The sequence below is a fragment of the Neovison vison genome, chromosome 10, assembly GCF_020171115.1.
Source record: "Neovison vison isolate M4711 chromosome 10, ASM_NN_V1, whole genome shotgun sequence".
NCBI lineage: Eukaryota > Metazoa > Chordata > Mammalia > Carnivora > Mustelidae > Neogale > Neogale vison.
In genome coordinates, this window is record NC_058100.1 from 2,492,214 (window position 1) to 2,514,499 (window position 22,286).

At 65.2% G+C, this 22,286-nt stretch overlaps 1 protein-coding gene across 8 annotated transcripts in view; it reads right to left on the reverse strand.

Annotated features, from left to right (window-relative positions):
- ARHGEF11 (Rho guanine nucleotide exchange factor 11) overlaps positions 1–22,286 on the reverse strand; it is a 77,996-nt gene that overhangs the window by 2,892 nt on the left and 52,818 nt on the right. For 4 of the 8 annotated variants that reach the window (XM_044266625.1, XM_044266624.1, XM_044266628.1 and 1 more), the window contains 29 exons: positions 21,911–21,956; positions 21,324–21,400; positions 20,702–20,839; positions 18,645–18,719; positions 18,358–18,459; positions 17,342–17,440; positions 16,315–16,357; positions 15,268–15,364; positions 15,019–15,141; positions 13,497–13,520; positions 13,194–13,338; positions 12,816–12,915; positions 12,112–12,141; positions 9,878–10,004; positions 7,428–7,607; positions 7,292–7,339; positions 6,957–7,144; positions 6,609–6,755; positions 6,261–6,340; positions 6,032–6,157; positions 5,520–5,637; positions 4,692–4,870; positions 4,296–4,371; positions 4,040–4,207; positions 3,548–3,638; positions 2,939–3,064; positions 2,525–2,586; positions 1,287–1,505; positions 776–1,102 (listed from right to left, as the gene is read on the reverse strand). In XM_044266625.1, coding sequence (XP_044122560.1) covers positions 776–1,102; positions 1,287–1,505; positions 2,525–2,586; positions 2,939–3,064; positions 3,548–3,638; positions 4,040–4,207; positions 4,296–4,371; positions 4,692–4,870; positions 5,520–5,637; positions 6,032–6,157; positions 6,261–6,340; positions 6,609–6,755; positions 6,957–7,144; positions 7,292–7,339; positions 7,428–7,607; positions 9,878–10,004; positions 12,112–12,141; positions 12,816–12,915; positions 13,194–13,338; positions 13,497–13,520; positions 15,019–15,141; positions 15,268–15,364; positions 16,315–16,357; positions 17,342–17,440; positions 18,358–18,459; positions 18,645–18,719; positions 20,702–20,839; positions 21,324–21,400; positions 21,911–21,956 — 3,361 coding nt within the window. The remainder of the gene's footprint in view (positions 1–775; positions 1,103–1,286; positions 1,506–2,524; positions 2,587–2,938; positions 3,065–3,547; positions 3,639–4,039; positions 4,208–4,295; positions 4,372–4,691; positions 4,871–5,519; positions 5,638–6,031; positions 6,158–6,260; positions 6,341–6,608; positions 6,756–6,956; positions 7,145–7,291; positions 7,340–7,427; positions 7,608–9,877; positions 10,005–12,111; positions 12,142–12,815; positions 12,916–13,193; positions 13,339–13,496; positions 13,521–15,018; positions 15,142–15,267; positions 15,365–16,314; positions 16,358–17,341; positions 17,441–18,357; positions 18,460–18,644; positions 18,720–20,701; positions 20,840–21,323; positions 21,401–21,910; positions 21,957–22,286) is intronic. The other 4 variants (XM_044266623.1, XM_044266629.1, XM_044266627.1 and 1 more) reach the window with 4 other exon arrangements.

Here is a 22,286-nt window from a genome sequence, read left to right on the forward strand (position 1 = left end):
AGAGCAGGATAGGGAGAGCAGGGGAGGGGAGGGGGGAGCAGAAAAGTGAGAGAAGGCAGCAGAGGAGAAAAAGAAGGGACAATAAAGTGAACACAGGTCACACGTGCAAGCGCCCAGGGGGCTACAGAGAAGCTGTCCACCAGCTCACCGAAGGGCAGAGAAGGAAGGTCAGTTCCCAGAAACCAGGACGGGGTAGGCCCTGGGCAGACAGGGCCAGAAATGCAGCGGAGGCCGGGACCCCTCCATCCTTTCCGTGGGCCTCTTCCCCACTCCCACGGCCGCGGGGACCTCTCCTCCCTCCAGCTCCCTGCCCTGCCCAGAGCCCACCCGAGTCCCCAGCTCAGCTGCTCCTGGCTCTTCCGGCTGCTCTTGCCCATGGCTTCCGTCCTCCACATCGGCTCGCCACGCATCCTCCCCTGCCGTGGGGCCCTCAGTGCACCTGAGCATCTGCCCAGTGTCTGCCCGGTGCGGGGGAGGGGGGTGCAGCGCCCCCGGGGGAGCCATGGGACCCCGAGCAGACGCTCTCCTCTCCAGGACAGCTGGCTCCTGCAGCTGACCTCAGGCTCAGTCAGTTCGGGGGCTCGGCCTTGGTCTCGGGTCCCACGGACCTTAGGGGACAGGCTCTGAAACCCTCCGACCGCAAAGCTTCTGCGCGGTGGCAGCGTCATCCCCAGGACCCCGCGCCGGCCTCCGCACGCTCACGCTGCCTGCAGACTCGCCCTGACCCTGGCGAGCTGGGGGTCTGTCTCCATGGGGGGTGTCCCCTTCATTTTACCTTTTCTCACCACCTGGTAACTTCCTGCAGCCTCGGAGCTCGAAGCCTCCTCCTCGGGGTTCCTGTCCAGCTCAGGAGACTCCCAGATCCCGGAATTCCGGGCCCGCGGGGGCAGCTGCTCCAGGGAGCAGAGAGCCGCATCCCCCCGCTCTGGCTCCTCCCCCGCCAGGAGGCCGTGCCCCTGGGAGCCGGGGTCCGTGGGGTGACAGGTGCTGCTCCCGAGGGATGGTGTAGGGGTGAGGTCGTCCTCAGGGTCCCCGGCAGGCTGTGCCTCAGGGCGCTGACCCTGTAGCAGGCTCCCCAGGATGAGGTGTCGCAGGCTTTCCACTGGAGGAGAAAAAGGGCAGTGGTGTCCCCAGCACGGGGCATGTCCTCTCCCCGACTCCCCACAGCCGGAGCTGGGCATGGGGACATGGGGTCCCGACCGTCTGGTCCCGTCCCTTCTCTCCTCAAACACACACAGGGAGAGCCCTTGGGCCGGTGGAGGGACCGGGGTCCACCAGGCACTCACCGTCTTCCAGGGCTGAGTCGGCCAGCCCTTCTGTGAACAGAGGGCCTGGGAGGGGCAGGAGGATGGGGTCTCTCGTCCGGCCACCCCTGTGCTCTCCATCAGCGGACGTGGAGGGGTGAGGCAGGGCACCCAGCTCCTCCTCCAGGCTGCCCTCCCGCTCGGAATCCTCCGGCAGGACCGGGTGCATCCCCCTCGCCCTCTGGTGGGGCCCAGGGCCTGCTGCGGGGGGGGAGGGTGGCGTGAGGCAGTGGGGGGACGGTCCCGTGGGGGCTGACCCCGTGCCGAGTTCTGGATCAAGGGGAACCAGAACCCTGGCTGATTCATTCTGGGGACGTTTACTGATGCTTCCTGAGTACCAAGTATGGCCGGACACTGGCCCAGGCTCTGGGCCCACAGCAGCGACAAAACACGGGTCCCGCCCATGGGGACCTTAAGTTCTAGTGGGAGACACCCCCGAACAGCAGCACTCAGGGGCCTCTGTGAGAAACACGGCAGGCAGCGGTGTGGGCGCAGGGACAGCAGAGCACAGGCCGCGGCAGGGGTGGGCAGGGGCGCTGCTTACACTGCAGACCGAGAGCCGGAGAAGGCCTGTGGCCACAGACCCGCAGGAGGCAGGAAGGGACCTGGAGCAAAAGCCTGCCTGGAGGTCTCTCTCTAAACCCAGCGTCCTACATCCTTCCCAAGAGAATCGCTCAGTGGGACCCCGTACCCTTCCTCCCCAGCCCCAGCCTGGGAACGCTGTCGCCCCGGCATGTCATTCTCCACAGAAATGCCCAGCAGCAGGAAGCAGGGGCCCCTGGATTCCACCCAATGGCCAAACACCTGTCCCCAGAGAGCCAGGGTCAGAACCTCTGTCCAGGGCACCTGGGTGGCTCAGTGGGTTAAAGCCTCTGCCTTCAGCTCAAGTCATGATCTCAGGGTCCTGGGATCGAGCCCACATCGGGCTCTCTGCGCAGCAGGGAGCCTGTTTCCTCCTTTCTCTCTGCCTGCCTCTCTGCCTACTTGTGATCTGTCAAATAAATAAAATCTTTAAAAAATAAAAAAAAGACTCTCTGTCCACATGAGCTTGTCTACACTCGCTCAGGTCTGTTGGACCCCCTGCTCACTCACTTCTCTGTTCTATCCAAACCTCACACTTCAGGCCCCAAGGGCCTCTCCCGTCACCTCCTGACCTGCCTTCCTAACCCTGGACGGCGGGAGCGGGGGAGGGTCCTGCAGAGACAGCTCAGGGCACATACCTCCGGGCAGCTCCCCGGGCTCTGGTTCGCTGTGGAACACTTCTGAGCCATCAAGCTGGACCCTGAGGGAAGAAGGCACCAGTGGTCGGTCACCCGCTGGGGTTCTGCCAGCCAGAAGGGGTGAGGTCTCGGATGCCTCCTGGCCTCCTGCATCAGAACAGGCAGCCGGAGGGGGGGGTCCGAACAGGGAGGTGTAAGGTTTTGGCACCTGCCCTTGGCCGGCAAGCTTGCGGGGAGGGTGGATGCTGCTGGCTTCTGCCAGTCCTGACCGTATACCCCGCAGCCCCCTCCGTGTGGTCCCCAGGATAGCCAGGTAGGGGGAGAGGAGACGGGGCAGACGGCCGAGGTGGGAAGGGCTCGGAAGCAGCAAGCAGGTGGCCTGCAGCGAGGACGCGAGGGGCCGCAGGCTGGTACCTGCTGGGTGTGGGGCTCTGATGCGCCGGTGCCGGGGTGCCCGTGGGCGGGGGATGGGCGAGCGCAGGGGCACCTGCTGGGCGCCGGGTGGCGTTCCGCACGGCCTCCTCCAGAAGCTCCATCCATCTGTGGCAGGCGCAGAGAGGGCGGGTGGTGAGGACGAGGCCGGGCGCACCCGCCGCCTCCACCCGGCGGTGAGCCTTGAACAGTCCGCCTCTGCCGGGCTCTGGGCTCCGCGCTGCCCAGCGGCTCGCTCCCTCCACACGACCCCGAGAGGCCACACCCACGCTCGGGGCACGGCCCTGACACCGAGAGGCCAGGGGACCCACCAGTCTGTGCTTTGAGTCACGCCACCTCGCCAGGCCGCCGAGAGGCCAGATGGGTGGGTGGGCGTCGGCCCAGGAGGAGGCGCCTGCCAAGGGCGCGTGCATGAAGGGAGCTTAGAGGGGCAGACACATCCCGAGGGCAGGCAGCAGGCCGAAGCGAGAAGAGCAAGGGGCGCTGGTGACCCTGGACTCGGGCGAGGACAATGGCCCTGGGGCCCCCTGCACCTGCGGAGTCCCCGCTGGCCAAGGGAAGGCAACTATGCGTGGCCCCCTCAATTCTCACGTGTTCTTGTCCGACGACGTCAGTGCCACCAGCTCGTAGATCTGGGGGGGGCCCAGCTCCGAGGTGCAGATGACGAAGAAGGCTCGCTTGTCTGTGTGGGGGAGGGGAGGGTCGGTGGCGGGCGACGGAGGGGACAGCAGCCCTGGAGCCCGGACCCTCGACCACGGCAGGACACGCACGGGGTCAGTGCACCCCGTGGGGCCCACGCTGGGACGGGCCCTCACAGGTCCCCTTCACAGCCATCCCGCAACCTCCGCTCCTAACGCGCTGCCAACACCAGGGCCTTCGTCCCTGTCCCAGCCTGTGAGCCCCAGAGGCACGGCAGGCGTTGTCCCGGGGCCCTTTCCTGACTGTCTGCCTGTCTGGCTGACATGAGACCCCCCCCCCGCCCCCCATGCCCTCCGGCCCCATTCCGGCCCCATCCTCTGGCTCAGGGGGTCTGCAGGGGAGGCAGGGAGCTTGACCGTGGGCTGCCCCCACCCCTGTGGGTACCGGTGGCCACGGAGCGGACGAGCACGGCGTTGAGCTTGAGCACGGGGCTGAAGGTCTGCTTGCTGTCCGACGAGCCCGCCGCCGTCTTGCTGTGGCATTTGAGCAGCAGCTTCTCGTCCTGCCTCTGCAGCAGCACCAGGAGGTCCTCCAGCAGCAGCGCGTGCAGGTCTGCGGTGGGGAGGGCTGCCGTCAGGGGCCGGCTGCTCCGCCCCCGCCCCCGGGGGAGCCCCGCGGCCCCCCGTGCCCAGACACCTACCCAAGCTCTTGTCCTTGCTGATCCTCCAGCTCAGGGGCCCCTCGTGGACCATCCTTCTGGCTGTGAGGTCCAGGCTCTGGAGGGAGAAGCCACTCGCTCGCTCACCGAGCACATGCAAGAATCGCCCAGGCGCCAGACGCCCCGCGGAGGAGCTGGAGGCCAGCGGCGGAAAGGAGGCCCTCTCCGCTCGGAAGCCCCCGTGGGGCATGGGTAGGACCAAGGCCTCTCCCTGCCCCAACCCTGTCTCATTCCCTCCCCAGCACCCTAGGTTCCACCGTCTGGTCCTGCCACTGGGGCTGTCTGCCTGGGTGCGTGTGGGGTCCCGTCGGGCCACCCCGTCCCAGACTGGCCCTGCCACCCGCCTCGAGTCCCTCCAGGCCCCGGCCCTGCTCCCACCTTGAACTCTGCGGCCAGCGGGTTGCTGGCCCTCTCCAGGGACGTGGTGTCCAGCCGCTGCTGGTAGCCCTCCAGCCGGAGCCGGTTCTCCGTCTGCTTCACCGCTTCGTTCACGTACTTGAGGATCTCCCGGCACTGGTCCCGTGCCCGGCAGAGCTTCTCGTGTTCGGGGGTGCCACCTGCCGGCGGGGCGGAGGTGGCAGTCAGGGGCTCCTGCCTGGGAAGCCCATCGAAGCCCGATGCACCTGGCGAGCCGGCAGGCATGGGCACGGGGTGCTGCCTTTGCCTAACTGAGGCCCTCAAACGTAAGGGTCTCTGCCACGGAGGGGCCTCGGTTTCAGACCGCCCCTCTCTGAACACACCAGCAGCTCTTGGGAATTGCCGCCTGGCCTGCAACCAGCTCTGGGGCCGTGGGGCAGGGCTGGGGACCAGCTGGGGGCAGGGACAGCCTCCGGGGAGCCACTCCATACCCAGACTCCAACACCCCAAGTCCAAGGGCACGGAGGCATCCAACAGGGGGATAGGCGGGGTGGGTGCCGACTGTGCCTTGGCCCTGGGTTGGGACCACGGTCATGGGGGAGTTCATGTGCAAACCCCGCAGGCATCCAGATACTTCCTCAGACTCCACGCAGGCTGGAGAACCCCCCTTCCCTCCTCTCGCCTCTGAACACCTGATCTTCCCTAGGGCACAGCTGTGATCGCTTTCTTGGACGGACCCTAACGAGGCCAGGAAGCAGACCCTGAAGACCGGGAAGGTCTTGCGGAAGGTCACAAAGCAAGGCTGCGCGCGGAGGAGGTCTGCGTGAGGCCGCACGCCCGGCGCCCTACCCTCTGTGTGCTTGAGGACGCTCTCCAGCAGCAGGGGGTACTTGGTAAGCCGCTGCATCTCTGAGATGATGAGGTCCCTGAGCTGCAGCCGTCGGCACTGGGGGTGGCTCTCAGCCTCCTGTAAGGATGGGGGCGCAGACGGAGAGGTCAGCCCAGTCGGGAGCTGGCCAATGGGCTCAGGGCCCAGATGGGTGTGAAAATTCCAAGTGGGTCCTGGTCCCGGAGAGCAACTCCTTAAATATTTAGGGGAAGGTGGGTGGGGCCAGGGAGGGAACCCAGGGAAGGGGGTGGCCAGACAGGCGCCCCTGTGCAACTGCCATGCCCACTTTATGGACGAGGAACTGGGTACTGCCTCCGTGCCCATGGGCCCTAGGAGTGAATGGGGCCTCCTGACTGCGGATCAGTCCCTTTTGGGGAGCAGCGGTCTGTCCTGAGAGCGGGCACCGGGCCATGTTTCTGAGTGTGGACGGGCAGGGGAGGCCAGGGGCTCCCCCTGCTGGCCGTGGGCGCACCTGCATGAACAGCTGGAAACGGCTCTCTTTGCGCTGCTTGGCCTTGATGAGCCCCAGGGCGGCGGACTGGCAGGAGCAGAACTGGGCGGCCACCTGCTGGAGCTCCTCCCGGGCAGGGCCGTCGAACTGCGGCACGAGGGACACCGTCTGGGCGTCACATGCCTGCCCCATACCCTCCTCCGCCACTTGTGCAGCCGTGGGAAAGGGGACCCGTCTCCTCCGGGCGTACCCGAGCCAGCATGAGGTCACCGATGTCCTTGACAATGGGGCCCTCCTCCCGGAGCTTCCTCATGGCCTCGCACCAGGAATCTGGGACGGACAGAAGGGACACGGGGGCCTGGGGCAGAGCTATGTGGCCGGACCCGGCGCCACCCTCAGAGGGGACCCGTGGCACCAGTGCCGGGCAGGGAAGGGTCCAGGGAAAGGGGAAGGCTGGTTTCCGGGCCAGGGAGCACTGGCGAGGGGCGTCCGCTCAAGGGGGCCCTGGCGTGTGGTGGAGAAGGGACAGAGACCTGGAGGCCAGCTGGAACAGGCATGTGTGTGTGGGGGGGCGCAGGTGGGGAGGAGGGCCCCTCACTGTGGATCTCGATGAGCTCGGGCAGATTGGGGAAGAGCCGGGCCAGCTCCTCTCGGGGCATCAGGTTCTCCTTCTTCATCCGCTGGTAGAAGATCAGGTCAAGGACCCGGAGCGTGCGCAGATGGGACGCTTCCGTCACAAACAGCTCTGAGCGGGACGGGAGGAAGACAGAGCGGGAGGCGTCAGCAGGCATCCGAAGGGACGGCTGTCACCCCCAACCACCTCACTGCTGAGGCATTCGGGCGCTGGCATCCCAGTGGCTACTTCCGCCACCCCCGGGGAAGGCACGGCGACGCGGAGCCGGTCCCGTCCCCTGGGCACCGCCCAAGTGCCGGCGCACACCCTCACCGTTGATGACCTCCTGCCGGTCAATCTCCCGCTGGCTTAGCCCGGCCACCACGTCCTTGCCCACCGTGTGCTGCCAGTTCTGGGCGTCTGGCTCCGGCTCCAGGTCTGACAGCTGGCCCAGATCGTCCTCTAGCAGGTGCGGGAGGAGGGCGTCTGTGCAGAACCCCAGGCTGGGGGACTCAATGCTCCTGAGGGGAGAGGGCCAGCTCCGCGAGGAGGAAGGGTGCCCCCAACGGCCAGTCCGACACGCTTGCCTCACGCCCGGAAGAAACCTCCGGCTGTGCAGACGGATGCGTACACCCAACCAGCCGCTCGGGGCCGGGCGCCTCACTCACCTGCGGCCCATTTTGGGGGTGAAGGGAGGGGTCGGATTCTCCAGAGACCTGTGGAGGAAGTCAGCCCTCAGCACCCGTTGCCCCGAGAGAGCACCTCTGCCCCCCCACCCCGCCAAGCTGCCCAAACCCTGCCCACCTGGTGGAGAGGCTGGAGGCAGAGGAGGAGGCTGACTGGTGGAGGCGGGCAGCTTCCGCGGCCGCGTCCATGTCCACGTCGCTGCGCGAGCGCGGCACGTTCTCCGCCTTCCGCGACCGCTTCATCTCTTCCCGGCCCTTCAGGCTCTCAGAGCGGCCCAGGCGGATCTCTGAGCGGGAGCTGGGGAGCAGGGCAAGAGACCCAGGGTCCGACAGCCTGGACGGCTTAGACCTGTGACCCTGACTCAGGGGTCCTCTACCCCCAACCCACGGGGGCCTGAACTTCCCAGTGACAACTTCGCTGCTGCTCTAAGTCTCCATCCAGAGGACAAGGGACATCCGGGACGAAGAGACCAGACTTGTGCCGTGTACAGCTGCTGAAGACCAAAGCCGCCAGGACAGCTGTGGGCCCTGGAAGCCCGGATCCCGGGCCGTGTGGTGGCCAGTGCCCCTTGCCCTCGGCTCTGGAGCAGGTCAGCCCCTACCTCGGACTCTGCGGGAGGCAGAGCTCTCCCTCTCTGGGATTTCCTACCGGGGGCAGATGCTACCCTCTCGCACGCAGGCCAGCCTCCTCACTGGCAGGCCTGGCACCAGGTCTACCCGCTGCTGGCCTCTTGCCCTAGCCGTGGTGCAGGGTCTCCCGCCCCTGTCTTGTGCACACTTCCCAGCTTCTGCTTCCCCTCCTGGGGGCGGGCCGGCTCGCGGCGGGGCAGGGGGGCTGGCTTCTGATGGCAGGAAGCTGTGCCCTGGCAGCCACGTTTGGCCACCGAGTGTCTCTGGGACGTGAGCGGCCGACGGCCGGGGCTGCTCTCCTCTGCGTCCTGCACTGCAGGACCACAGTGGCAGCCAGCACCGCGGACCCCTGACTGCCCCGGGGTGGGGCCTCCCTGCCCGGCCCTGCTGCTTGTCACTCATCTCCACCCACTGTGGGGAGCTCTTGGTCGCACAGCAGGCTGCCGCAGAGAAAACAACCAAGTAGCTCGGTCCCCGTTTATCACGTCTGTCCGAACCACCAAGGACCCAAACGGAGCTGCCCTTGGGGTCCTGAGGTTTAGGAGCCGCCGCCAGCCCATTGCATCTGAACACCACCACCCCCCCCCCCCCGGGGTCAGCGAGAGCGTCTGCAACCAAGCCTGCCACCAGCACGCTCGCCAGCGCCCCACAGTAGCCGCCTGAGCCCAGTGAGTGCCGCATGGCCTCCTCCTGGGCACCGCGGGGGAGTGAACTCCTCCCCAGGAGCAGGGCACAACGACCTCCGGCGCCCCGTCCCTAGAAGGAAGGCTGCCTTTTGCAACTGGGGCTCCTCTCCCCTGCGGAGCCTGGCCCCACTGCGCCGCGGAGAGCGCCAGGCCGAGGGCTCCGCCGACCGACCGCGGAGTCAGGAGCCTAGTGAGGGCCTCAGGGCACAGTTCGCTCCCTGGCAGCCTCAAGAACACAGGTTTGCAGAAGGCCTTGCCTTATTCCCGAAACGGGACGTCTACAGAACCACGGTCTGACGCCCTGGCTGATACCAGCCCGCAGTCGCTCCGCCCGGGACAAGCGCAACCTCCCTCTCCCCCGACTCTCCGTGGGCCTCGCTACGGCAGAGTTGTCCCCGCGCGCGAGGCTCACAGACGCGGCCCGCCAACGAGCAGCCTCGGGTGCGAGCGGGAACGGCAGACTCGGTGCGGGAACGGTTTCGGGGGGAAGACGGTCTGGCCCCCCGGGCCGCTCCCTGGGGACTGCGCGCGCGCCCGCTCAGAGGCTCAGGCTCGAGTCACACGCGTGTTCTTTCTGCACACGCAGGCCCAGGGGACTGCAGCCCGAGAGGGACTGAGGGAACGTGAGGATGACTGTGCTCAGAGCTTTCCGACACGCGTGTACACCGTAGTGCTGGTGGAGAGTCCGAGGCAGGACGTGGCTGCCATCACACCACAGTCCAGGGCGCGCCCAGGCCAGAGCAGGGCTCCCCTGAGGACCCAGAGACCCAGAGACCCTGCAGACCCCGCGCTCGTGAGAGGGAAGAGCGCTGTGCTGGGAGGCAGGGGAGCCCCATCTCCACGCTCTTCCTCACGGGCGCCCACAACGTTCTCCGTGGGACCTCGCTGTTTCCCAGGACCGCCTCCCGCCACCCTGCCCCCCAGTCTTCCCTCGCCTTGGCACCCGTGGCGACCCGATCAGCAGCTCTATTTCAGCCTCTAGCCCATTCCCGGGATGGACGCTGCTCAGCAGCCCCGGATGAACCCGGAGCAGACGCTGAGGGTGAGCAGCCCCAGGCTGGGCGATCAGGGGCCCGGCTCTGTCCTCCACGGGCCGCACTGCCAGCACGGGTCCTCAGGCAGGGAGGCAGAGGGAGCGCTTGCGAGCCCTGCAGCGGGCGCCTTACAGGCTAAGGGAGCGGGCGAGGCAGCGGGGCCGATGCTCGCTGCATCGCTGCCCGGGAGGTGGCCGGCACCATGTGGCCCCCCTCACCTGTCACTCTCCAGCAGGTCCTCGGGGAAGCTGCCGGTGGACAGCCGCTGCGTCCCGGGCTCCGGGGCATCATACGGCTGGTTGTTCTCGAAGTGCTGAATGATGTTCCTCACGTTGCCTGGCTTGACTGGAAGCAGAGACACAAGGGAGGGCACTCGGTTTTCTGTCTGGGGACGGCGCCCCAAGACCCTCGCTCCCGCCTGGCCCCGAAGACAGAGCTGTGAGCAAGCAGGAGGACGGCAGCACTGGGTTAAGAGCTGGGAGACACGGTGCTCTTCCTCTGGATTCGTCCCCGGGACCAGAGCCCTGGACCAGACCCATCCCTGGGATCAGACCCGTCCCTGGTCCAGCTCTAGGTCCTCTCCCACTAGTGTGCAGAGCAGCACGGTGGTCTCTCTCTCTCTCTCTCTCGTTCCTTATTCAAAGAAACAGGACAGGTAAGAAACTCAAAGGGCCCGTGTGATGCCCGAGAGAGGCTCTCGTCCTCAAAGACAGTGAGTTCAGCTCCAGGGACCTCAGAACAGGAGCTGGGGAAGCCCTGATCCTACCTACACGAACCGGGGACCCGCCTGTGGAGACGGACACATCTCCCTGAAGAGCCGATGCTGGGCTCTGCGGGAACGCCAGAGGAGCGGAACTCACGACCCTCTGGGCAGCAGCTGGGGGAACGGTTTCCCAGACCCACTGCGAGGGGGCTGTGAGGATGTGTTTGGACGAGGGACTGCTGTGTCACCCTTACTCTGGGGACCGCGGCCACCTCCACCTGTCCCGGGCTCGGCGACGCAGCTCACACCCTGAGCAGCACCGCTGGGAGATGGCGTGGGGCCTGGGAACACCCTGGGGCACGCAGCCACCGGCGGAGCCCCTGCTCCCCTCCTGCGGGCCACGCGTCCTCGGCAAGTAGCCGCACGGCGTGACGAGGGACAGTGTGGTCTGGGAACCGGCATGACCGAGTAAGCCAGGGTAACGGCGAAAAACAGGCAGGAAGGAACACAGTTTGTTAAAACGAGCCCATTTCTCACTGGTGTCCCCCGTTCTCTCTCGTCCACCCTCTGGATGACAGTGAAACGAGACAGAAGTCAAGTCCACGTTACTAACAACCAGACACACTCCCTGCTAATCAGGGGTGACCCCAAGCGGTCCAATGCTCGGTGGTGGGGTGTCTGCTGCGGGGAGGGCGGGCTGGTCCTCAGATGCGGATCCAGACTTTCCTGATGTCCCGGGAACTCGAGAACACCAAACCCAATCGCTAAACCCCTGGGACCGCCAGGCCCCTCCCCCTCCCGGGGGCCCCGGGTGGCAGATCGGTGGGGCTGCTCTCTCTCGGGCAGGACGGACGGGACGGGGTGTGCAAAGAACAAAGGGCCTGGGACGTAAGACTGTTCTTTTATTTTTCTGCCATTTTTATAGACCTTTTGTCAGAATTTTAAACTTTTTCTTCTTTAAAGTAGCATAAAGGATCTAGGAATTTAAAACCTTGAAATAATCTTGAATATCACTATTTTTAACTGTCACCTTACAGAAGATGACTTCTAGTGCCCAGATGTTTCCTGACTGCATCCCACGGCTCTCTCCATAGACCCACCGCAGAGCCAGAGGATCCCCGTCATGTGACGGTGCTCGTGTGGGGGCCGGGGGGGGCGCATGCACGGCACCTGGGCTCCCCCCGCCTGGAGGTGCTCAGCCTCTCGGGGTTAATGTGAGGACGTGATTTTTCCGTGCGCGGGGGCTTAGCCACGCGAGGCTCCCGAGCAGGGCGGGGCGTTCCCTCCAACTGCTGCACTTACACGGCGCCGTCCACCACATTCAGAGTCAGGGTCAGGGTCAGGGAGGGGCCGCACCGGAGGGTTGAAGCAGAGGCGCGGACAGACAGTAAAAGCCCCAGAGTGCCGTGGGAGACCTGCCGTCTACTGAAGAAAGCCCGCACAACCCTCGAGAATGAGTTTTGTCATTTCAAGGGAAACAAAGATCCGAGGAGACTGCGTGGGACGTGGCCTCCCGCGCGCACAGAGCCCCGGCGCTTCTGGAGCCCGTTCCCCGAGACGGGAGGGGGTGGAGAGCAGCGCCCGAAGCGGGCGGTGTCACAGGGCCGCTGGGGCAACAGGGACGGACAAACAGAGGAGAGGGACGGACGGACGGAGGAGGGGCCCGCAGGGAAAGAAGGAGACACAGACTTGAGAGATGGAAACTCAAAGCTAAAGCAAAGAAAAACCCACAGAAAATGGTCCTTTTACCTTCCACAGGGGACAAGGGAATATGAAATGCTAAAAAAAAAAAAAACAAACAGAAACAAAAGTAAACCATGAAAAGTCAAACCAATGCTTCAAGACTCAAAACAAAACTTACATTGAGCTGGAAAGTGAAAAGGTAGCGGCAAACCTCTGGTCTCATCCAGAAGAGACCCCCCAACCCCAAGAGCCATTTCCGAAAAGGCTGCCGGCCCCCCCCAGGGCCCTTCCCAGACTCCTGAGACTAACGGTGGCGGCTGAAGATGCTGCCCGGGGGCCGGCGGCAAGTTCCGGAGCCATGACAGAGCCGGGAGACTGCGAATGGCCCACCCGAGTACCGGGTACGCAGTAGCATCGGGGGGGCCTCTGCGCCCCAAACCTGCCCCATCTGCCTAGCTCTGCTGCATGGTCACTCGGATGTCCCCTCGAGGGCCCCCATGTGCCACCCGCACAATGCCGGGGTCTGGACAAAGCCGACTGGAGAAGGTGGATGGGGCAGTTACTGCCGCTGGCAGGGGCGGGGGTGGTCCTCGGTGGCCATATGGGCTCTGAGTTTCTAGACTCAGGCCCAGGGACCAGAATGGCCTTCTAGTCCCTGTCCCTGGAAAAGCCTGCATGCACCGGCAAGGGAAGACTGAGCAGCAGGGACAGGAAGTGGCGTGTGGGCCCGTGGCTGCACCCTGCCCAGGCCGCCGACCCCCTAGACTCACTGCTCTGCGAAGAGCTTTTAGGCTTCCCGATGTACTTGAGGATAGGGTTTCGCCTCTTGTCCTCCAAGGCGTCCTTGTCTTTTTTGGAATTGCTGCTCTGCTGAGACAAGAGCACCTGGTTTGGAGAAGGTCTCAATCCCCAGACATGGCCATTGGCCCCAAGGCGCACCCCGAACTGGGAAGCAGACTCCCCCAGGTTCCTGAGCCGGCCTGGGTACTATCGCCTGGTACTGAGCTCATCTGTGGGTCCTCACGGACACTCACGTGAGGGCAGTGGGATCAAGGGCAGGGATGGGGTGGGGGGACTTTCCCAGCATGTCCCCTCCCTGCCCCCGCAAAGAACCGCACCAGAAGATACTTTCTAGACAGCTCTGTCACCTTCTTGGTCTTTGGGAAGAAGGGCAGCCACTTGTCCTTGTCGGGAGCTGCCTGGGCCTTTTCAGCTGCACCGGAAGGCCGTGCCTCTCGGAGACGGAGCCCGGCATGGCTCATGTAGGCATTGAGGGCGAAGTCCATGGGGGCGCTGGGGGGGAGGGGCGCGGGCAGAGTGCTCGTGCTGTCCCTGCCACCTAGGCGGTGGTCCCGGAACAGCAGCGGCCTGGACCCCACGCCCCGCTGTGACTGGGGGGACATGCAGACGGTGACCCCCGGGCCCAGGGGCCCCCATAACATCACACTTACCTCCTGTCCTCCTCGTACTTGGACCTGGAATAAAAGAAAGGACAGGTGACTCGCACCACGGGGCACAGCCGTGTCCCTCTGCAGCCGTGTCCACCGCGCGGACGTGGAAGATGAGGGCCGTGGGGGACGGAGGCTGGGCCTCGACTCGGTCTCTGCTCGGAGCTGGCGTAGGGCCCAGGCAGGGACAGCTCTCCCTCCCCTGGGGGCCTCCGCACAGCCCCAGCAAGTATTCTGGAGAAGGGGGCTCTGCTGCGCCCACTGAGGGAGGACAGAAGGTCGTACCCTGAGACCGGATCTAAGGGAACCCGTTTACCAGGCAAATGGTACTGGCAACAAACACTGGAGGGTCTGCTAGGGGCCAGGTGCTGCCTGACACATATGAACGCGACACACGGTAACGCACAGGATTCTCGGAAGGGCACGTGAGCCAGCAGCAGGTCTCCGGGATCGAGACTGAGGCTTCCCTGCTCGGCCCCATCACAAGCGGGGTGCTCACGCGTCGGCGACACGGACTGCGTACAGGCTGGTGCCGCGCTCACCCCTGGAGCGGTCGGGCAGACTCCTGCCGTCAGACCGCTAGGGCAGTGGGCCCGGGAGGTCTGAGGCGTGGCTGAAGGCTCAGCGGCTGCCCCTTCCGGCCCCGGACGTCAGCCCAGACCTTCTCCACGAGCCCCAGCCATGCCGTTCTCCGCAGCCCCCAGACGCCAAGCGCCCCCGCCGTGCCCCGCCTCCCTCTGCCTGGGATGCTCTTCTCCCAGGTGCCGTGAGGAAGAGCGGCCCATGTCCCGCAGGTGCCCCCGTGCTGCTCTCCGGGTGGGGCCTGCCCTGACCCTGCTATCTGAAACGGCCTCGTGCTGGCTCCAGACCCCTTCCTCGGAGCTGCTGCCTCCCTCTCCTCGTTCCGAACGCGCTGCAGAGCGTGCGCGTCAAACGTGGCCTTCTCCCCCCGCTACTACGTCCGCATCACGGGAACTGCTCTTTTGCCCATGAACACATCCCAGGAGCCCAGAAGAGACCCCATCAATCTCACTGCTCAGAACGGCCACGGGAACAAACTACGAAGACCTCCTTGTCCCCCTTTTGTCAGTGTGTAGCTGAGACTGAAGTCACGCAGGCCTGAAGCCTGACGTGTGCCCACAAAGTCATGCGGGGGACGATGTCGAGATGGGCCGGAGAGGCGCGGCCGCTGTGCTGCGAGCTCCTTCCTCGCGCTGGGCCGGTCGCCCGTCCTCCAGCTCATCTGCCTCCTGAAGGCAGCCCCCCTGCAGACACGCGGCGCGGGCCTCCCACTGGGGTCCACGGAACGTGCGGGCAGGAGGAGGCTTGCAAGGCAGCAGACGGCTCCCATGGGCAGCCCCAGGCCCCGTACCCGCCGCCGAGTGCCACCGCCCTCGCCTGAGAAAGGCAGCGGAGAGCCAGTGGGGAAGGAGCGTGGTGTAGACGTGGAGGGGAGACGCTGGGGCACAGACCCACAAATGCTCGCGCGTGTTCGTGCAGGGGTGGGCATGGAGAGCGCACTCACAGAATGTCCACCAGGGCGGCCAGCTGCTTCTCGGCCACTTGGCGTTCTCGGACAGGGTCCCCGTCCAGGCCCAGCAGGTCGTTCTCCCCGTACAGACTGCCTAGCCCCAGGGTGCGCTTCGCCCTGAGTCAGAGAGAGACACGGACACAGATGCCGACACAAACCCAGCAGGGGTGAGCGCGCGCACACGGGACGCACTCGGCACGGGGACAGCGGGTGCTGAGGCGGAGGGAGCGGCGGGGCCGGCACCTGTAATCCTGTATCTGCTCCTGGATCTCGGGCATGGCCGCCTCCTGAGCTTCACGGAGCGCGATGCGGACGTCCTCACTGGCGCGCAGACGCAAGTCTGGTGGGAACCCAGGGAGGACAGAAATGGGGCGTCAGAAGAGGGGCCCGCACCTGGGGAGCCCCCAGTAGCCCAGCTTTCCGCCCTCCTGTGAGCCAAGGGAGGTGGAGGCCTGGATCCAGCCGGTTACTCCTGAATCTAGGACTGGAGCCCTGATGTCCGGGTCCCAAGGCGAGGACACGACCCCTGGGTGTTCCAAACCACAAGACATGGAAAGACCTTAGAGCCCTGCCTGCCGTCAGACGTGCCCCAGGGGCTGCCCGGCCAGTGCACGAGCCTGAGGAGGCAAGGCCCTCACGGGACCTGGGCTGAGTGTCCTGTCCCTGTGGCGGCATCACAAGGGCAAGGGCCAGTCCCTGCCCAGCTCCGATCCCCCTCGACCGTGGGAAACCTATCGTCTAGAAAGCTGCCTGGGGCCCCCTCCTTGGGCTGCTGCCCTCTGGGCCACCTTCCCTTAGCTCTTCTACTCACGAGCTGAGTGTGAGAAGGGAACGGAGCGACCACCTGGCCTGCCAGGTCCTCTCTGGGCCGCTGCTCCCAGCATCAGTGAGGAACTTACAGAACCAAAATGCCGACCTTGAGGTGGGCTGGAGGAAGCCTCGGTTTCTGGACTTTGTAGAACTCCCCAAGGGATTCTGATGCTCGACCAGGCTTAGGAACCCCTCAAGTCCCACCTCCCCTTGGTACAGACGACCCTGCTGTGTCCAGGCGGATGGAGGGCAGAACTGAGCACACGTTTGAGGGGGTCATGTCTTCCCTCCCTGGGATGAGCTCCCCCGGCAGGGCCTGTCCCCTGGTGCTTGTCCTCCAGCTACCGCAAGGTGCTTTGGAGGAACGGCCCCCACCTCCCCTTCCTAGAGGACGGGTGCCCAAGGATGGGCTCTGCGCCCTCTGTGCTCTGGAGCCCCCAGGACCCAGGACGACACTAAGGGGCCCATGAGCTGACTTACCAATTTCAGCCTGTAACGCCTCTGGGACTTTGACTCTCAGCGGCTATAAGAGGGGATAGTAGGGGTGAGTGGTGAGACCCCCAGCCCAGGGCACATGGGAGACGTCACCCTGAGGCAAGGAGGGCCTCCCAACCGTCCTCGTCTCCTTCCCCGACACCTGCCGCTTGTCCCCCCTTACTCCCCTGTGAGCCTGCACGCGAGGCTAGGGCGTTTGAGAAATGGAACCTGAAGCCACAGGGCCAGCTGGCCACCTTCGGGGCCGGCCCCGTGGGTCTGCCAGTTCCCTACTGTTGCCAACTGAGCAGCAACAGGGAAATCGCTGGGCCCTCTCGTCTGCTCCCTCCTATGGCCGAGCGTCCCACGGAGCATGGAGCATGGGGACCTGGCCGCGAGGACAGGCTGGCAGCTGCCACCCTCCCCCAGACCCACGCAAGGGGATGGGCCCGTGAGTCCTGAGGAACACAGCTCACTCCCCAATCTCATTAATCCCGCAAGCTCACACTGCGGAACTGGAAGACTCAAGTCACTGGTCAGACTAGGCCCACGGTGCCCTGTGTGGGGCACGGGGGAGGGGGCACCATCGTGGCCCTGTCTGCTTACATGGCGCTCCTCTGCCCATACCCTGGGCTTCTTCCTTGCAAACCCTGCTTTGGGCAGTAGCCCCAAGGGCTCTGTCAGAACCCTTGTCACGGCTCACTGATCTTGACTGCCATTGCAGGGGTGGGGTGGGGGGGCGTCTCTGTGTCTTTGCTGCTCTGTCCCCTGATGGGCAGGCAACGAGGGTTGGGGGGAAGCAGCTGTGGCCCAGGGGACAGGCAATGTGACTTCTACTGTGCACAAAGGGAATGAAGGGGCCAGGAAGGAGCTCAGGGTTGAGAGCAGAGCGTGAACACGACCCAGGAGCCCTCAGACCCGACTTCTCCTCAAGAACCTGTCTCCATCCAGCCTGAAAACGTGGCTTCATTTTCCCTCTGCTCCTGAGTGGCCCCGAGTCCAGTAAAATTAACTCAATCCGTGACTACCTTACCGCATTTTTCTCTAGAAAAATGTTCCAGATGTCTTTTCCTAAGGTTCGGGAATCCTTGGGGTGTGTCTGCTGATAAACTTCTGTGCACAAGTAAAAAAGCTAGGAGGGGAGAGAAAACGGGTTGGAGCAGTGGTTCCCCACGCCCCGACTCTGGAGTGGGATTCCAGCCCCAGGGGAAGACGGGCAGGGCCTGGAGACCTCTGTGACCCTTCCCTGGAGAGGTGCTGGGATGCCGGGTGGGCGCAGCCTCGTGACACGGCTGAGAAGGGAAGACGCGTCAGACAGGCCCAGTGAGCAATCTATAGCTCAATGTGGCCACACGGAGGCTGAGAAGTCCTGGCTTCGTGTTCAAACCTTCTAGCAAATCCACGCCAGCCCCGGCCCACAGCCTCCAGCAGAGGACTCTGCGCGCCCCGCCCCTGAGGTTTGGCCTCGTCCTCGTCGGTCCCCGCCGCCCCCCACCCCCACCCCCGGTCTCCAGAGGGTCTGTAGTTTGCTTCTGTCATGCGGCCGGTGTCAGGTGCTCAGGGCACACCTGTGGGGCCCACGACGTTGACCCAGGCTCCCGGCGGCTGTCAGCCCGCAGGAAATGAGCGGTCCGGGTCTTGCGAGGGACACAAGGTCCTCCTCTCTCGTCCGTCCTTCTCCGAGCACGGAGCAGCATGAGAAAAGCTGCTGAGGCTGCTGGCCCTGAGCCCCGGTCCCAGGCACCCTGTCCCCATGTGTGCCGTCATCACCTTTGTCCCCTCGCCCACGCGAACGCTGCGGATCTGCCATCCCTGGTGTTGCCCGGGAGGGACTGTGTCCTCCGACCACACTGAGAACGGGGGCGGGGGTCCTGCCTCGCTTCCCCCACACCGCTCCAGGCTACAGGAAGCCCTCCAGACTTGCACTTTCTCGGCCCAGTGACTGTCGCTGAGCAACCTGCCGCAGCCCGCGGATCCGACCCCTCTCGAGGGCAGAGGCAGGAGGGAGGGCGCCCGCAGGCCCTGGTCAGGAGGCTGCTCCCGACTCACCAGCGGACTGGGGTCAGCCTGAGAGAAGATGTAGCGCAGGAAAACGGCCAGGTGAGCGGGCCGAGCCTTCAGCTTCTCCAGGTCCTGGAAGATGCTGTCGCTCTGCAACGCAGGAGCACGGGGGCGGCTGGACGCGGGGAACAGCAGCTCGGCCTCCCGCAGCTGGGCCCCCATGGCCGCCAAGCGGCGGGGCCCGCCCTGCCCCCCGCACGGCCGCGGCGGCTCTCCGTGCCTCCAGCAACGGCAGCCGGCGGGACCATGACGAAAGGAGACCCGGAAACCGTTACCTCGTTGTTGAAATAACCCGGGTCATAATCTTCCTCTGGGCCAATAATTAAAGGCTTCGGGCTCTGGTCTGTGCCCTGGGGAGAGAAGCCAGTGGCAGGGAGCAGAGGTTAGGGGACGGGAGTCAACAGCGCGGCACTGGCAAGAACGCGGCACGGTCTGGCGAATGTGGCATCTCCCCACCTCCCCAAAATCTCAGAGGACAGGACGACGATTTCCACTTGCAGAAGTCAAGAGCTTCCGGGCGGGGCTGCCAGGGCACGTGTGCGTGGCACGGGAAGCGAGAGCGGGGGTGCTCTTCCTGTTTGCGAAAGCCCCGGGGGGCAGTGCCAGCTCTGGTGATGGTGGGCTAAGGCTCCGTTGTCCCCTCGGCAGCCACACCTGCGCCCACCACAGCCCACACCTGTGCCTGCAGCCACTGGCCTCTGTGTCACACGACAGCTCCCCACCCCCGCCTCCTGGAGCTGCGGCCTGCCCGAGGCTATGACGGGTCTCAAATCCAGGTTTCTCAGTGTGACTTGCTTCTCTGCACCAATTTTACTAACACCGAGCCCTAACTGGTGAGCCGACGTTAAGAACGAGGAGAGAGTTCATCCTGTGCAGGCCTTCCGGACGGTTCCTTGGCCTCGCCGAGGCCCCTCCCAGCCGTGCTCTCCACTCAACGCAACCTGCCTCATTTCCACGGGCTCCCCAGGTCACTCAAACCCACCCTCTCCCTGGCCGCAGACGCCTCCCGCCCCTCCCCTCCAGCGGCCTCCCCTGATGGCGCCTCCCGGGTGTCCCTCGCTCATCCTGTTCTCCTGGACGTTTGTGGACCTGACGCTCGGCACGGGAGTCAGAGAACCTGAGGCCCAGAAGGTAGGTCAGTGACCAGAGCCCGGCACCCGCAGACACGGGAGGGAACGAGGCCCAGAGACACCGAATGAGAGGCAGCCTGCGTTCCGGCCCCCTCTCGGTGTCCGCGGCACCGTGGGGTCCGGGATCCCCAGGGGACGCTGGATGGCCACCTGTGGCTCTACCTGGCTCTCGGGTGACGCGTGAAAACACCAGGTTTTTGCGTGTTGTGGAGAGAGGGGAGGGTATTTTAAAAGTCTTTACAAATACGCAGTTTTTCTGATTACGAAGGCAGAAAATGCTCATTATTTAAAAAAAAAAAACAGACGTTATCCAGGTACACGAGCGAACACAGGAGTTCCCGATGGTTCCGTGTGCTGCTGCTGCGCGCGATGGTCCCCCCAGCCCCGCCCTCAACCGCACAGGGTACGATTCGGAAACGGGGGCCGCTCTGTAGCCGCTCCTGTCGTTCAAAGGTAACAACTCCCACGGTTTTCCGGGAAAGGGAGAAAGGGCTCCGTGCCAGGGCCTCCACACCGGCTCCTGTCAGCCGCCCGAGGGAGCCCCCGCTCCAGAGAAGCACGAGCCTGGGGCATGACCCCACAGTGCCCTGGGGAGGGCAGGGGGTGGGTGGACGTTGGGAAACGCTGTTGCACAAAACCAGGAGCTCCTGCCATGCTACTCCCATGCAGGGACCCAGCTTCTGCCTCCAAAACGTCAGAAGCCCCACAACAGCTTGGAGTCCCTGCACTGAGCCCACGACACTCCTCCCGCTGCCCCCCTGCACCCAGTCTACCCCTGCAGGCAGTAGCGGCCACACCAGGCTTTCAGGGCCATGGGGGCACAGGGAAGCGCCCCCAGCGGGCAGAGGTGCCTGGGGCAGGTCCCCAGGTAGCTGACGTCTGTTTGGCTCCTATATTATGTGCCGACCAGTAAGATCTGGATTAAGACCGCGCATTTTCCCAGAGAAGGACGTGCACGGGAGTATCCCAGAGACACAGAACAAAGCTCTGTGCGTTTCATACAGACGCCACCTGCTCTTCCCTGTCCTGTCCCTTCCCCGCGTCCTCACAAGAAGCCGCTCACACCCCGTTCCCCCCTCACTCTCGTTCTCTAGGCAAAGTCTCCCTTCAAGGGGGTTTAGCTGGAGTATTCCTGGCCAGACCCCCGGGAAGCTGGTTCGGGAGGCGGGAGGGAGAACCACAAGGGGCTCTGGACCCCTCACCTGGTCGCCGGTGCCGGGCACTGGCGTGTCGGAGGCCTGCCGCCGGCGGTGCTGGGCCAGCCGGGCCATGACCACAGGGGAGGTGCGGGGACTGTCCAGCCCAGGGTCCGACAGTGCGGAGTTCCGACTCAATAGCGCCTGGAGGAACAGAAAGCCCATCCAGAAGGTCCCCCTTGGCTGGTCTGGAGATGCCCCTGTCCGGGGTGCACACGCCCAGCGGCACATGGAGCCTTCGGTCACAGGGTGCCCTGCTCGGCGCCCACGACGGCGCTCTGCGGCAGACCCCGAGGCTCCTCCCGCTCGGCTGGCTCCGGGCACGCGTCCAAGATGGCGTGGCCACAGCCGGGAAGGACCCACGCGTGCGGCCGTGGCTGCGGCTGCTTCCTCTCGCCCAGAGGCTCGCCACTGCACGTGCGCCTCTCCCTGCCCGACTCCTCACAGAACAGACGCCGAGTCTGACGGTCCTGCACGCAGGGCGCGTGTGAAACCCCTTCTGCACGCAGAGCAGAGCGGCTAAAAGTCCAGGAGCTGGGAGCGTGGCTGAGGCACAGACGTGGTGGGTCGGAGGCCACGGCACAACCCGCCACAGTTTGAGACGGGGCTGGCGCCCGCGGGCACTCACCTCATTGAGGGACGGGAAGCGTTCTGTCCCCGAGTCCAGGCCACTATCCCCCTCCTGGGAATCCAGGGAGAGTTGCCCTGGGGAGGAAAGAGCGTATGTGGGAGGTGGTGCCGTGGCCTGGGGGCCCGCGTGGGCTCAGGAAGGCGAAGCGGACACCTTCCCTCCTTTCCCGGTTTCCCTCAGGTCAGACGCTCTACACCCCACTTCCGGCTCCCTGTGGGCCAGTGCCGGGTCCTATCACCTCCTGAGCGAGCGTCCACGGCTCTGTCTCCGCGAGACTCGCCCTCAACCCACCACATTCCTCTCTGGCTCGACTCGCCTCCAATCACGGGAGCGGCTCCCGGGCTCCCGAGCACCCGGCTGGTGGGCGAGCTGGGGTCTAGACCCCCATCAGCCCAGGAGCACCCTGGCTCGCACCCTCAGAGGGAAGCTCCCGTTCCCGCGGCCCCCGTCCCTGTGCGCGAACGCCGCCTTCTCCCCCTGTCCCCCTGCCCGGAGCGCTGGGCCACAGCCAGTCTTTCTGGGGTCGGCCCGCTGGGGCGGGGAGCAGGGAGACCTGGGCCGGAGAGCCGGGGTGAGGACCTCACCTTCTGATGCTCTCTGGCTGGCGTCACCACATGGGAGGGGCGCGTCCTGCAAAAGGAAGGTCAGAGGGTGGGCACGATTCGTGAGCCTCTCCCGGACTCGGGCCTTCCTGTGGGGTGTCCCGCCCCGCCCTTGGTCTCAGCACCCGCGGCAAGCAGCGGCCCTTCCTGCTCTGTCGCCGCAGCAACGCCCGGGCCGGGAGCTGCTGCGTCCCTGGCAGAGTGTGAGGAGGGCGCGAGCCCTAACGTGCAGACGGAGCTTCGCTCTCACGGGAAGCTTTCGGGCTCACGGACGTGCTGCCCCAACCCCTCAGCACCCACTGCCTTGGTCAGTGGGACCCGGGGGAGCATCCCAGCAAGGACCCGGGAGCTCCAGTGC